Here is a 14,989-nt window from a genome sequence, read left to right on the forward strand (position 1 = left end):
GGTGAATTCGAATATTTCCGTACGATGTACATTATTTTTATTCGATGTACAAGATGCGGATCCTATTGAAATTTCTATTCCTGAAGGCGGCGCTTACAAACAAGCATCTCAATCTTCATACGCGGTTGAGATTCGCGAAGAGCTACGTCTGGACAGTATTACTACACGGATGTGAGACGTGGACTCAAGTGAAACCAAGATGATCAGCCGCATTGAAGCTTTTGAGATGTGGGTCTATAGGCGTATGCCGAAGATTCCGTGGACCAAAAATATATCAAACGAAGCTGTCCTCGAAATTGTTTCTGTCATCAAGCGGAGAAAGATGGAGTACCTCGGACACATGATACGGGGTCCAAAATACGAATTTCTCCGTTTGATAACCATGGGGAAAATAGAAGGAAAAAAATGGATTGGCAGGAAAAAGTTATCTTGGCTTCGAAACATGCGCATGTGGACCGATATGAGCGCCGAAGAGCTGTTCCGAGCCGCTGAAGACCGATGTGGATATATTCAAATAATCGATGAGGTGGTCGCCAACGTCCGGATGAGGACAAGGCATTAACAAGAAGAAGATTCTATTCCTATTGAAACATTTTTTTTATATTCAACTAGCTGAACCCGGCATGGTAAACGGACTACTAGTCATATTTGAACCAGTCACAGGACAACCGGTCGCTCTAGATCGGTCACACGTGATCACCCGTCACACTAAATGGTCAGTTTTCTCGTGACCAGTTTTAGTGTGACGGGTGACCGATCTAGAGCGACCGGTTGTCCTATGACCGGTTCACATTTGACTAGTAATCACCGAACCACCCGGCAGTGGGTCAGTGCATCGAAAGTCGAAAGCCGAAAGATCGAAAATAATGTATGCATGGTAAACGGTACTATATATGGGTGACCGTCACCGCACCGACAGTCAAAAAATCTAAAATGTTCGTTTACCATTCATACATAGGAAAAACGGTTAGTATATATATATCAGTGGCGTGTGGTAAAACTCTCTCTCCCCGTCGTACATCCTCACTTAATTTGCGCGAACAGGATACAAGAGGAACAAGAGGAACAGGCTTTTCCTCCCGTATCCTGCGCGTGCACATAAAAAAGGCTATATGACAAAAAGAGAGATAATTTAACCCCATGCCACTGATATATATGTATTATATATAAATAGTACCGTTTATTATGCACCCTTTTTTATCTTTTGACTTGAGATCTTTTGATTTTCGATCTTTGCCTTCCGATATTTGCTTTTTCGATCTTTTGACTTTTGGTGCCGTGAGGTAGACCCACCAGTGGCGGCTCGTGCCAATTTTTAGTGGAGGGGCTGCACTGAAAAAATTTCATGATTCATGTCATAACAGGACAAGATAAGCATAGTTTTTGGCGTACGACCACTTACATGTGGATTTAAGTATTATTGAAAAAAAACTAGCAAAATTCACCACCCATTAAAGGGGTGGTGAAAAATTGAAAAAAAAGCTGCTATTTAAAATTACATTCCATTATTCGGTCCGGTATTTCCCCAACCATTTCTTTTTCTATGCTAATCATAGAATTTATACACTCTATGCAACTTTTTCGGTAAGTTCTAGTCGCGAAAAGTGTACATTTTGTAAATATTTTACTGAATTATTTTGTTCTTCCATTTTTAAAAGAAAAAAATCTTAATATATTTAAATAAAAATTACGAGAAAAAGTTAAACAGGAGTAAACAAATAGGCTTTCAGAAGAATACAAAAGTTTGTTGTTATCAAAATGAAAACGACTCACTGGAGATTTGATGAGGGCTCGAACACAAACAATTAAGAGTAACGAAAACGTATAAAAGAAACGAATAAAGCTGTGATTGTGCGAGCCAACGAATCAACTGAAAGAATAAACGCGCAACATCTTAAACAAAGTGACAGTTGAATTGCGACAGTGCTGCCGATATGGCTTTTTCCGTGGCCAGGTCTGAAATAAACTCAGCCCAGAGGCAACGAACTGGCAGAGTGAGTGAAAGAGAAAGAGCTATCTGCAGTTGCAAATAGCTCTTTCTCTTTCTCGTTCCGAAACTCCGGGCTGCGCGGCGTTCAGGGCGGCGCTGTAACACTTCACAGCCAGTACAGCAACATTTTAATTCATCTGTCACCATACAAGTTAGTGGGGTCTTCGAAACAGTCAACATTACTTACAATATCACCCTTTTGGATACGGGTGATATTGTAAGTAATATTTACTCTGTCGAAGGCCCCCAATAGTTCGTCCATCCAACTAATAAAAATAATATCATTAATAAATAAAATATTAAATGTATTATTATAAATATATTTTAGAATTTTATAGGAGGGGCTGCAGCCCGGCAGCCCATTAGGACGAGCCGCCACTGAGACCCACTATATATGTATGTATGGTAATACTACCCGCTCTTCATATGTATCCATGGTAAACAGACTATTTCACATATTGTCATAAAAATCGCGAAAAAACTTGGTTTTTTGACTTTCGAACAAGTTACTTTCGTTGCAGTGACGGCCACCGGTCGCAATGCCGCCACAATGGTTCGGTGATTATTGGTCACAAAACGCCCAAAAGTCACTAAAATCTATAACGGAACATCTGGCAGCCGAAAAGTCCATCATACTAATGATAACTATCATACTAACGAGAACTCGAGTGCTAAATATTCTGTATTCGCTATTTTCATAGCAAAAATTGTCTTTTGGGCGATCGAAATGTGACTAATAATCCAATTACCGCCACAATATCGCATGCAATTCCCGTTCCCATTCCCGTTTTACCTGTTCTCGAGTTAACGTCTTGTTAATCTTACTTATCCAGTGTTTTGGCTCGGGCTTCTCAATGTGTTTCGATAAGTAAATGTTTCAGTTTCAAATTAATACTTAATAATGAAATTAAATTACAATAATGATAAATTGTCGGAAAAACGCAGGCGGCGAACACATTTGAAATTATTCAATTGTTTGTTTATTTACTCTAACAACGCAGGTGACGACGCGAACACATTTGAAATTATTGCGTTGCAATGCCACTCATTCCTGTTTTCCGGTTCCCGTTCCCGTTTTTGGGCGATTTTTTTTTACAGAAACCATCGCCGGCATGCACACAATAACTCATAAATTTCATTGCAATCGGTTGAATGATATAGAAACGCATACATGACAGACAGACAAACATTGATTTTTATATATGTATATTGATAATACACAATTCACCATAATCACAAACAGATAGCATAATTGGCCTTCGATGAAGATATTTCTATTGCCATATATAAGTAGCCCAGCTTGACAAGTATGAAAACATCAGTATCTCGGAAATAATTTCACTTTCAGGAATAAGTATTTGTTTTAATGATGGTATGATTGCGAAAATACCCAATACCATAATCATAGCTCAGGCTCTTCTTCCTCGACCTTTTTTTCAACAGCTTTACTGCAGCAGCAGCAAATTTGGATGGATCCTTGATGTACTCTTTGATAGTGTAGCTTCTTTGAATTTAACTTTAGTAGTGGCTGCGATGGCCAAAAGATTTTTATTTTATGTTTTATAGTGCCGTAGCTCATCCCCAGTTCAATTGTGGGGCAACACAAAAGTCATGGCTATAGGCCGGCGCATCACGGTGCCGGCTCAAAATAAATGGGTTCCCATTGTCAATTTCTATATTAAATAACCTTTTTTTTTTTGCTCTCTAGAGCAGAGCCACTTAACCATTTGATATTCGCGGCACACATTGTTTACGACTCGTAGAGTTTGTCAGCTACGTACATACATATGTACTTCATCGGCATCCGTTTGCTAAAAATACATACATATATAGGTGACAAAACTTTAACTAACATCAGTTTTCTCCCTCACACGTGATCTCACTCGCACGCGTAAGATCGAAGTGATGCTCGCAGTACAAAAAATGCTGGGGCACTCACGTTATGATGCTCTGCTCTAGAGAGGAAAAAAATTAAATGATTTTTTTCTATCTATCTCCACAATTTATTCGAAATGTACTACACTACACAGATGTATCAAATATTTTCATTTTCCGTTGACTTCTATTATTATTATAAAACACAAATATAAATTTGGCTCTTACGGCCAAAGCGGTGACAAACTTTTGTATCTGTCAAATTTGACAGTTGCTACAACGCAAACTTTCTACCATACATTTCAACAATCTGAAATTCTAAAGATCGCTTAATCTAATACGAATAAATTAATTTCGAAAAGAATGTTTTTAAAAATACTCTCAATACTAGTTGCTTTATCGGGACTATTCATGTATTATAACAATTATACCTTCAACTTTTTCCCATCCACAAAAGTCACTCAGAAATCGACCACGGAGAAATTGTACACTGAAAACGAACTTTCTAAATACAATGGCGTCGATTCTGATTTTTTATATCTATCCTTATTGGGTAGAATATTCGACGTAACGAAAGGCAGTAAACATTATGGACCCGGTTCCAACTATAACATTTTCATCGGTCAGTATTAATAATCGATTCTTACTTTATTAAGATTTGTAGTAACGTATTCTTATTTTTGTAGGCCGGGATGCATCCAAATCCTTCATCACAGGCGAGTTCAGCGACACCTCCAAGACATTAGACGATGTGTTAGAATTAGCACCGAACGATTTAATAGGTCTTGAGAATTGGATTAAAATGTACGATGAACAGTATATTTATAAAGGTATATTTTATTGTTATCCGTTTTAAGTTTTTTTTTGTATGTGTATTAAATTTGTAGTTATTTTTGCACAGGCAAGTTGATAGGTCGTTTTTATGATGCTGACGGAATGGAAACGGATTATATGATGAGAGTCAAAGAAAAATTGGAAGACGCCCAAAGGGAGAAGTTATTGAAAGAAAAGTTGAATACTCAGTATCCACCTTGTAATGCCGAGTGGGACGCAAATACGGGCAGTCGAGTTTGGTGTACTAAAAGAAGGTAAATAATAATAAACAGTTCCCTTCGTTTTACAATTGCTTATGTTGATTATTATGTTTTTTTAGTGGTGGTGTGGATCGTGATTGGGAAGGTGTTCCGAGAATGATACACGAACCTGGTGCGAGTGAGCCGCATTGCGTTTGCGTCCGCGAAGACTTAATCAATAGTGCTAAGCTTAAGGAGTATGAAGGTTGTGATCCAATAGCCCCTTCTTGTGTGGTTAAGAGAGATTAGAATAATATGTATTGTTATTTTGGGATGATGTGATGCGTTTTCTTACTAGTTGTAAAATATGTCAAATTGACTAATCGTCGGTAGATATTTTTCACACGAAATATTAAATAATAGATCGGTGGTTTTTGCATTATTTCACTAATATTTTTAAATAGTTTTGCCTGTAACAACTTTTAGACAAGTTTTGTGTCAATTTGATCTCTATGGTTGATAAGTTGGAGATATTATCACTAAATCTGTGAGCCTCTTAACCCTTTGCCCGCGGCAATAAATATAGCGAATAAGGCCTGTACGCGGCGGCACCTTTTTTGCGAATTTGGCGATCGAGTTTTTGACCTTAAATACAGATTTTAATATTTACTCAAGTAACCAGATATGTTAATTAACACATAAAGTATTATTTTAAACAATAAAATACATAATATATCTCGTAGTTTTGGATTAATTGTCAAATAATCATTCTTCATAATTGTATGAAGACGTGACGTCACATAGACGAGGTTTCAGTATGGTTCCACAAAAAACTAAGTTTGACTGGTATATATTCATTTTAAGCAAATTGAATAGATGGCATTCAACTCTCAGTAATATATTCAACCAATTTTGAACCTTAAAACAGTTGAAATAGGCGCATATAAGCCTCAAAATCCCGTGCAAAGTTCAGAAATTCTATGAAGACAGCCGCGCTACAGATTTTTCGCCCAAAGCTTCCATAGAAGACGGCCGCGGGCAAACGGTTCACATTAAGAATCAATATTACTCTCGATTATCCGGGTGCGGATCATTCGTGCTTGAAATAAATCAATTTCTTTTTAAATTTCATTACTTTTGAATAAGAATACGCGTCTGTTGCGACATACTAATCAAACGCAAATAGCAAGTACATAGATTTAGAGCATTGGTTGATCATTGCAATTTTTTTTCCATGAAAAACTGGGGTTAAAAAGCAACTTCAACGCCTCATCTGGATGGCTGGCAAGATTTAAGCAACTTACAATACAAGGAGAACGCCTCGGTAGTATTGAAGCCACTGATAAATTTTGCATCGAATTTCAAGTATTATAAAATTTACAACCCGATCAAATCTATAATTCTGATGAGACAGACTTACATTGGAAGTGTTTTCCAACGAAAAAGCTTGCTTCGTCAAAAGAAAAGTCCATTCCCAGACACAAATCATCTAAAGAGCGTATTACAGTCGTATTTATTTATTTAATATACTTGGGGGAGGCGGCAAAGCCGATAGACCCAAGGGGTTTGATCAAACATATTTTAACAAATATACATACATGCAATTTAAATGAGAAAAATTAAAATACATTAAAAAAACAATATTAAAATAAAAATAAGAGAGCAAAAAAAAAACAGAAATACGATTATGGGAAAGAAGAATTACAGAAATCCTTTAGTTTTAAAAAAAACATCAAGCTTATTCTTAAAAATATTAATTTTATCAGAGGTTACTATATCATTTGGAAGACTATTCCGAACTGAAACCACTCTGTTTGAAAAGAAGGAATCTCAGATCAATTTATTAGATTTTTCTTTTTGGAATCTAAGCGAGTGAACTCTGAGGTGAGTGTTTACGTTGAATGTAATAATATTAGACATATGACAATTATAGTGATTATTTAGTATTTTATAGACTTCGATTAAGTCACTTCTAGTTCTTCTCGTCTCCAATGTAGTGAGATTCATTCTTTTCAATCTTTCGTTATAAGAGAGTGATTTAAGTTCAGAAGGAATCTTTGTAATTCTCCCTTGAACCCTTTCAATACATGTAATATCCTTTTTAAAATGAGGATTCCATATGTTAAAAGCGTATTCTAGTCTAGGTCTGATGAAAGTTTTATATATTTTTGCTAAAATAGTTACGCTATGTTGTGGAAATGCATCAGGAACTCATAAAATTAAACTTTTGTTAATTGAAACACCAAAATAATACCTATATCATTTAAGGGGTTTGAAATAGAAAAGCTTTCTGTCGATGATTATAACCAAAAAGGAGCATGGATGTATACATAGAGAAGTGTTCGAAATTTGGTTCAAAACTAAATGGGTTCCTGAATTGAGTAAGAGAATTTTTAAAAACAAAAGGGTTGCCACAGAAACAGTATTGTTAATAGTTATATAATGTTACAAATACAATTTATACCGCCTAAGTCTAATTCAAACCATGGACTATGGTGTCATATCATCAATGAAACGGCTTTGCCGTGTTGGTCTTATCAAAACTCTTGCTGAGGAAGATGATGATGATGAAGAGAATTTCTGGAGACAGATAAGTGTATTGAATGATATATATACACATAATTCGATCATGGAGAAGGATTCTTCTTCCTAACGTAGAAATAGAATTATCGGACTGTGAAGAGATTGAAGCAATGTAAAATTTAAAATGTTGATCGCGATTCAAGTGATCTTGGTTTTCAATGCATGATTGATGCAGATATTGTTTCTATTGTTAATCATATCAAAAATTGATACTTTGAATTATCCAGTCCTGTACCCCATTAGCCCGGATAATCGAGAGTACACTGTATTTATTAATGTTTAGTGATAGTGGTTCTCTTATAAAAGTATATTTTTTAATCAATATTGAATACAAAATCTTTGATGTCTTATAATACTGTCTGTACATTCCATAGTCTTAATTTAAATAAACAAATTATTATACATACATATATAACATTTTAATTTCGTTCAATCAAAAGTCTAATTCATCTCATTAAGTAGTTTACTTTAAATGTTTGAACGCAAAATGCACATTTTATGGGGGTTTGATAACTATTACATTTTAGAGCGATTAAAATAAAATAGATTAGTGATGACTAATAGTTAGAGACACGTATTTTGGGCATCTATTTTTGTCAATTTTAGCATTTTATCGTTTTAGGGCATTTAAAATGTTCAATTTCAGCATCTATTTTTATGAAGTATTTATAAAGACGACACAACAATTAAAAAATAATAGAAAAATTCAAAAATGTTTTGGAATTGAAATTACAATGAAAAAAACATGAATATAAAAATACAAAGACAAAAAATATGAATTTTAAAATACCAATTAAAATTTATTAAAACTCAACATGGAGCATATTTCTAGATTATTTTTTGAAATTTGTGCAACGATCGGTAACAATTACATATATCGTATTTACTAAAATACTTTTCAGCATCCACACTATAGACAGTACACCAAATAGATTTTAGAGCTGCACAACCAAACTCTTCATATTTAATTTTTGTTGCCATCAATAGTAGCAATATATCTGGGGTGGATTCACTTTTTATATTCTCTATTAGTTGTCTAAAAAAAAGTGCTGATATCCTTCCAAACATTGAGCCTCTGTTAATACATTAAACAATGGCAAGTTTCTAAAAAACAAAACTGTTTCTTTAACATTAATATTAGATTTTGTACCTGCCACAGATGGATTGAATAGTTTACTCAATGTTTGGAGGAATAGATTTGTCTCATTTAGTCTTGAGTGTGAGTCTAGTTTTAAGACGCTTTTTTGAGCAGCCTTTTGGATACACAGCTCCAACTGTTTACAGTAGTAGACAACAGCAGTTGCTTGGTTTCGACAGGAAAAACACCGTCTATGGTAAACTGCAAGCTCTGTTTTATCCCCTCAATTTCTTCACATAATAAATGGGCAAAGGAATAGGAAGACCCCTCTAAATTGTCTATAAATTTTATGCAAATTTCACTTTTGTTTGTTATTTTAGCATCTATTCGCATATTTTACGAATTTAGCATCTATTCCGAATTTTTGCATCAATTAAGCATTAATAGCAAAGTGCCCAAAATACGTGTCTCTACTACTAGTCATTAGTTTTAGTCATTTGGACCCTTTTTGTTTCTTAGAAAAGCATTGCAAGTAGAGAATTTTTATATGCATATTTTGAGGTATTTCAAAAAGTTTTCGTCTATATTTCGGATTCGCATTCAATTTTGGGTAAACCTTTTAAATCTATTATGAACGTATGATAAATATCTACATATGTACATATATGTATACAGAGCCGCCAAGAGAAAATTCTGGCCCTGGTGCAGTATCCTATCTACGGACCCACTCCTTTTCTATACACATACTTGAGATAATTTTTTTTAATGCTAAAAGCGAGTATTGAAATCAATAGTCATGTTTTTTCGATTGAATGTGATTTTTATTGCTTTCAAATACGTATAATTAATTATCTAGCGAATTTTAAGTCACAATTATATATTTTTTCGAGCTATCGTGCATTTATTGGAGCAGTTTTGTATTTCACTACGTTTACAAAGATTGGTTTTCAATCTTAATGTTTATATATTTTTATTTGAACGTAATAATTCGGGGGGTAAATGATTTTAAATTACATTATGAAATGTTTTAGGCGGGCACTTTTAGGGGCCGGGTCCTGGTTATTGGCATCGGATGGTATTATTTGTGAACCTAACCTAAAGTTGTCAAGTGTTTTCGATACTTGTTGGCACTTTTTGAGTTTAGATTAATACATTTTTTACAATTATTTCAATTGCAACTTGGCATTCTTATTTTTACTCTCATTACACTTTATATTATGTACATACATATATTGTTGTTACCAGGGCTTTTTTTCCCCATGTAATGCAGTGGAATGGCGTTCCGGCACCTTTTTGTCCCGGCATTTTTTATGTTTCAAACGAATATTCTATATAATATAATTTGAATATAATCTTTTCCAATAAAAAAACTTGACAAGAAGTGAGTTTCGGCACCTTTTTTTCAAAAAAAAGCCCTGGCTGTTACCCTAGGTCCGTTGAATTGAAAGTGTTGAGATACAATGTACATATATTATACCATATTGACCCGACTATTGGGCGACCCAAATTTTTTTTAGAAAAAACTATTTCCTCATTATAAGGCGATCACAATTATATTATGAAAAAAAATGGAGATTTTTAACGAAAAATATTTATTCAAACAAAATTCCTAGATAATGGTAAAGTATACTACCACACAGGGTCGGCTCAAAGGTCCTTAGGCACGTGCCTAGGGCGCTACGAGGCGCCCCATTTTTTTTATTTTTTTGATTATTAAATTGAAACAATGAAAAAATATATATATTTACTTAATTTTTCTATTCGAAGTAACAAAACTGATTGTAAAATATTATAATTTACGAGGAACGCAGGAAGTTGACTGTCAAATATCAACGACTCACGAATAAAACTTGTAAAATAGAAAACTGTCGTCGGTAGAAATGGTAATTTGGAATTGTATTTTATATGAAATAGGGCTGAAACATATGCATGTACATATATATACATATAAGCCAGCAGTTTGGCTTAATGGTAGCGCATATATTTAGCACCACTGCGATCGATGGTTCGACTCGTCAAACCGCTGGTTAGATTTGGGGGTTTTGTGACTCCAAATCGATCGTTTCTTTATCAGAGTTTGCCAATTTTATCTGATCATTGTTGAAACGGTTCCTGAAAATTGGTAATAGATCATTTCCTGTTGTCGCAAAAATCTGTGTGTATAATTTGTAGAAATTATGCACAGAAATCTTAAATCTATAGATGTCTCTATAATTTCGTGTTTATTACGTGTATAAAAATTGTGCACAAAATCTAAAAATAATCCATAGATGTCTCTATGATTATTATTTCTGTACTTGATTGACTATTGTATTCTATGTTTATTGAACGTACTGTATACGTTGTCTGACCGTTCTCGTACACTCGTCGCATTGGAGCGATCTGTATTGACGAATGTACATTGATTTTAATAAAAATAAATATCAGGGATGGATTTGCTTCACGATTTTAAATATCTTAAGCAATCATATTCGAAAAAAGAAATGTCACTCTATAAAATTCTTCGATTCATTGTTGAATATAAATTAATGTCTTCATTGCCGAATTTATTCATAGTTATCCGTATTTTATTTTGTTTTATTCATTTTTAAACATAAAACGTGCCTATTTATTTGAATTTAATTTTTTGTTTATCTTAATATATGATAGTTTTCTTCAACATAAAATTGATTGGTTTAAATATTTAAACCAATCTGTCTAGGAGCGTCATATACCCTCGGGCCTAATTTGATTTTTTCGAGCCCTTCGTGTTTGGTTATTTATAGTATTTTTGGGGATGCAAAAATATGTAAGACATAAAAAAAGCTTGTGAAAAGAAAATTAGCCTACCTTTTTGAGAATCCCATTTTCGTGTCGCCTTTTTATTAAATAAAAACCTCGCCTTATAGTCAGCTAATACGGCACTCGATGTAAGGATATGTGACTTATTGTTACGTCGAACAAGTTTTTGAAAGAAAAACAAAATTAAAAAAGTACGTATCAAATTATTATTCACAGTCCAAACGTCGATAACTTATGAAATAGTGTAATACATTTTATCACAAAAAAAATTACACGGCAGTAGAACCTTTTCACGTGCGCTTTTTAAAAGTATTCTAGCGATAATACTCGTCTGAGGCGTAGCAGAATCGGAATGATCAACTTAAAATCTATACATAATATAGTTTATTACAGTTTACGTATAAATGTAAAATATTATAAGCGTAAATTCAGTCACGTTCGACGATCAATCGTTCTTGCACTCGTCTATCGCGTCGTCGGCTTCCAGATTTTGCAACGTCTTCAAGAAAGCCTGCATCGATATCTTCTTTCTATTTGCGAAATTTTTATTGCCTAATAACCTTTTGATTTTCGATCGTCTCTTTTTGATCTTTTCTTTGGTGTGTATGTTGCTATCTTGGAATTTGAGCGATCGTTTTATTTTAGTGCCGCCGATGAACAGGAGAGTATTGTTGACGGCTTTGGGCTCTTCGAATATCGTTTCTAACTTTTGGGATACAGTCTTTACTTTCGTGTTTGAGTATAATTTTTTTAGGTCCTCTTCGGTGACGGGATTCTGTTGAATTTTCTTCGGCTTCATTATGACCCGCCTGTTGGTGACTGTTGAATTTTTGTTTGGTGACGGCCTCTTCCTGAGCGTTCGTCTGGTGCTATTTTCACTGGAGTTTTTATCACTGGTTTCTTCCTCGTTCACGGCCGACGGGTTTACTTCTGCTTTAGTGGAATCCCACAGATCTAGCGAAGCCATTTTACTTGGAAGTTCACAGTCAGATCTGAAGAATGATAATTGAGATTTTATGTATCATACATATATAAAGAATATTTATTATAATAAAAATAAATGAAAGATTTATTTGTCATCGGAACAGGTTTTAAATAGGAGTGGTCCAATGTAAGTACTGTTCGAAAGTAGGAGACGTATCAATAAAAACCTGGCTTTTTTCGGATTAGCTTCGATACGATACATCAATATGCAATGGTAAAGTAATGTAGTAGAACCTCGATTATCCAGATTGTTAAAAACAAACACAAATTTTACGATTTTGCTGCTTTGAATTGCATAACATAAAAATTCGAAAATGAGATGGAGAAATGAGTCAGTTGTCTTCAAAATTCAATACTCAAAGGACGTTTGTTTCTTGAAAATTTGATGTACGGAATATGGAAAAGAAAGCGTGTTATCATTAGAAGGCAAATTAGATATAATAAATGATTTAAAAAGCGGTGTCTTAGGACGTTTTTTGTCAAATAGATATGGTGTTGGAACGTCAACGATCTCGGATATAAAAAAACAAAGCGAAAAACTTATCAAGTTTACTGATTATTTAATGTCAGATGATGGAAGCGTAAGGTTATGAAAAAATCAGGATATTAAGAAGTCGGAGTGTATTTTTATGTGGTTCATTCAAAGACGATCATCTGGGCAGACAATATCTGGACAATTATTGTATGAAAAGTATTCGCGATTTGGCAGCTTCAAAAACAACGGCTAACTTTAAGCAAAAATCCATGATTGAATTTCTTAATAAAGAATCGTTTAATATTGATCTTCATGTTATTATACATATACATATAATATATGTAAATGTAGACAAGAAAAAAGGGAAATTCGTGTAAATTCAGTATGAGTAATTTTTATGATTATCCAGACTACCTTCATCCCCAATTATTATCATTAAAAGGCAAATTAGACATAATAAATGTGTCTTAGGATGTTTTTTGTCAAATAAATATGGTGTTGGAACGTCAACGATTTCGGATATAAAAAAACAAATTGAAAAAATTATCAAGTTTACCGATTCTTTAATGTCGGATGATGGAAGCGAAAGGTTATGAAAAAAAATCAGGATGTGAAGAAGACGAAGAGTGTATTTTTATACCTATATGGTTCATTCAAAGACGATCATCTGGGCAGCTAATATCTGGTCCATTATTGTATGACAAGTATTCGCGATTTGGCAGCTTCAAAAAGAACTGCTAACTTTAAGCAAAAATTCATAATTGAATCATTTAATATTGATCTTCATGTAAATGTAGACAAATAAAAATGATTCATACTGAATTTACACGAATTTGCCTGTCAATTGTGATTTCTTTTGATTATCCGGACTACCTATAATCGAGGTTCTACTGTACTCATAATTATTATAGATATATTTTTTTAAATTTAAAATACACGTCCAAGTTATAGGCATATGTATATTACGTGATGGGTTAACGATTATTAACCACATAAATATCCAGTCAAGGAAAACACTTCTCCAAAAAAGATCCAATATTGACCAAGAATAATAAAATATTGGAAGTCTAGGTTTATTTTTTTTTTTCAATTCACAATATTCACGAATTAACACTTTACTAAAAAATATGAAATAATAATGTGAAAAAAAAACGATAAAAAGTCGAAAATTTGAAAATTGCGCCAACACATAATCGACCATATGTTTTTGGCATTTGACGATAATTTGTCATTTCGCCGACTGACCGTTAACGATACACATATTTGTTTTTGGCCGTCTCGAATAGTGTATAGTTTGAAGAGATGGAAGTCTGAATGAGATGCGAGTATCTGTGGGAATGGATCGAGTGGAAGGTGGCGAATGGAAATGGACGACGAGAAGAGCAATTGAGTTCAAACCTCGAGGTGGACATCGCCGCAGCGGAGCACGACCGGTCCGACACATCGGTCACCGTAATATCCTTTTCTGCGGCCATTGCCAAATTGGACAAACCTTGATCGACTCACAGACACTTTTATTTTAATCTGACTGGACTAGTGATCTCAGCTATGCTATGTATGTACATACATCATCATCCACTACTGGATGAAGGCCTCTCCAACACGCTTCCACTCGGCTCTGTTTTGCGCGACTCTCATCCATCTCACCCCACACACTTTCTTAATTTCGTCTACCCATCTTCCCTGCGGTCTTCCTTTTACCCGTTTGCATTCCTCGGGTACCATTCAAGCATCTCTTTTATGGGGACTGATCTAGTTGTGAAGGTGTTCTTCACCACCAGTCCGCCATGTATTATTTATTTATTTATTTGGAAAATTTAGAGTTTATTAAGTTACATAGATTGATAGTAAAAAAACATAATTATGTTAAGTAAACCATTAATAATTTTCACATATAGGTAAAAAAAAGAAAAGCTCAAACATTTAAAATAAGAAACAAAAATGATAATAGAGTAAGATAGTTAGAGAAAACAAAAAGAAAAAAAAATATAAATAACAGTATAATAAAAATATCCAAATAATAAGAATAATAATATGATAAAAATTATGAAATAATAAAAAATAATATAATATATAACAAAAAACAAAAAGACAAAATAAATACATCAAAATAAAAATTCATAATCACAATTGTAAATTTTCAATAAAATTAATCATCGAAAAACAAATTTGCAATAATCAGTCTAGCTTGTATAGCATTAATATTAAAT

General features: G+C 33.8%; 2 protein-coding genes across 7 annotated transcripts; one reads left to right on the forward strand and one right to left on the reverse strand.

Moving 5' to 3' along the window:
* The first annotated feature begins 4,087 nt into the window (after nucleotides 1-4,087).
* LOC143911329 (neuferricin homolog) lies at nucleotides 4,088-7,866 on the forward strand. Its single transcript, XM_077430182.1, has 4 exons — nucleotides 4,088-4,487; nucleotides 4,552-4,695; nucleotides 4,767-4,953; nucleotides 5,019-7,866. The coding sequence occupies exons 1-4, from the start codon at nucleotides 4,229-4,231 to the stop codon at nucleotides 5,185-5,187; spliced, it is 759 nt and encodes a 252-aa protein (XP_077286308.1). The 5' UTR covers nucleotides 4,088-4,228; the 3' UTR covers nucleotides 5,188-7,866.
* A 2,259-nt stretch (nucleotides 7,867-10,125) lies between these two features.
* On the reverse strand, nucleotides 10,126-14,481 carry LOC143911330 (uncharacterized). Of its 6 annotated transcripts, XM_077430185.1 has the most exons (4): nucleotides 14,178-14,221; nucleotides 13,420-13,520; nucleotides 12,472-12,677; nucleotides 10,126-12,312 (listed from the first exon to the last, which is right to left on the reverse strand). In XM_077430185.1, exons 3-4 carry the CDS (start codon nucleotides 12,504-12,506, stop codon nucleotides 11,766-11,768), a joined length of 582 nt encoding a protein of 193 aa, XP_077286311.1. In that variant the 5' UTR covers nucleotides 12,507-12,677; nucleotides 13,420-13,520; nucleotides 14,178-14,221; the 3' UTR covers nucleotides 10,126-11,765. The 6 variants fall into 6 exon arrangements, with proteins under 6 accessions (XP_077286311.1, XP_077286312.1, XP_077286310.1 ...); XM_077430186.1 differs by lacking the exon at nucleotides 12,472-12,677 and having other exon boundaries at nucleotides 14,178-14,246; XM_077430184.1 differs by lacking the exon at nucleotides 13,420-13,520 and having other exon boundaries at nucleotides 14,178-14,239.
* Between the last annotated feature and the right edge of the window lie 508 nt (nucleotides 14,482-14,989).

This window comes from Arctopsyche grandis, chromosome 4, assembly GCF_051622035.1.
Source record: "Arctopsyche grandis isolate Sample6627 chromosome 4, ASM5162203v2, whole genome shotgun sequence".
NCBI classification, from domain to species: Eukaryota; Metazoa; Arthropoda; class Insecta; order Trichoptera; family Hydropsychidae; genus Arctopsyche; species Arctopsyche grandis.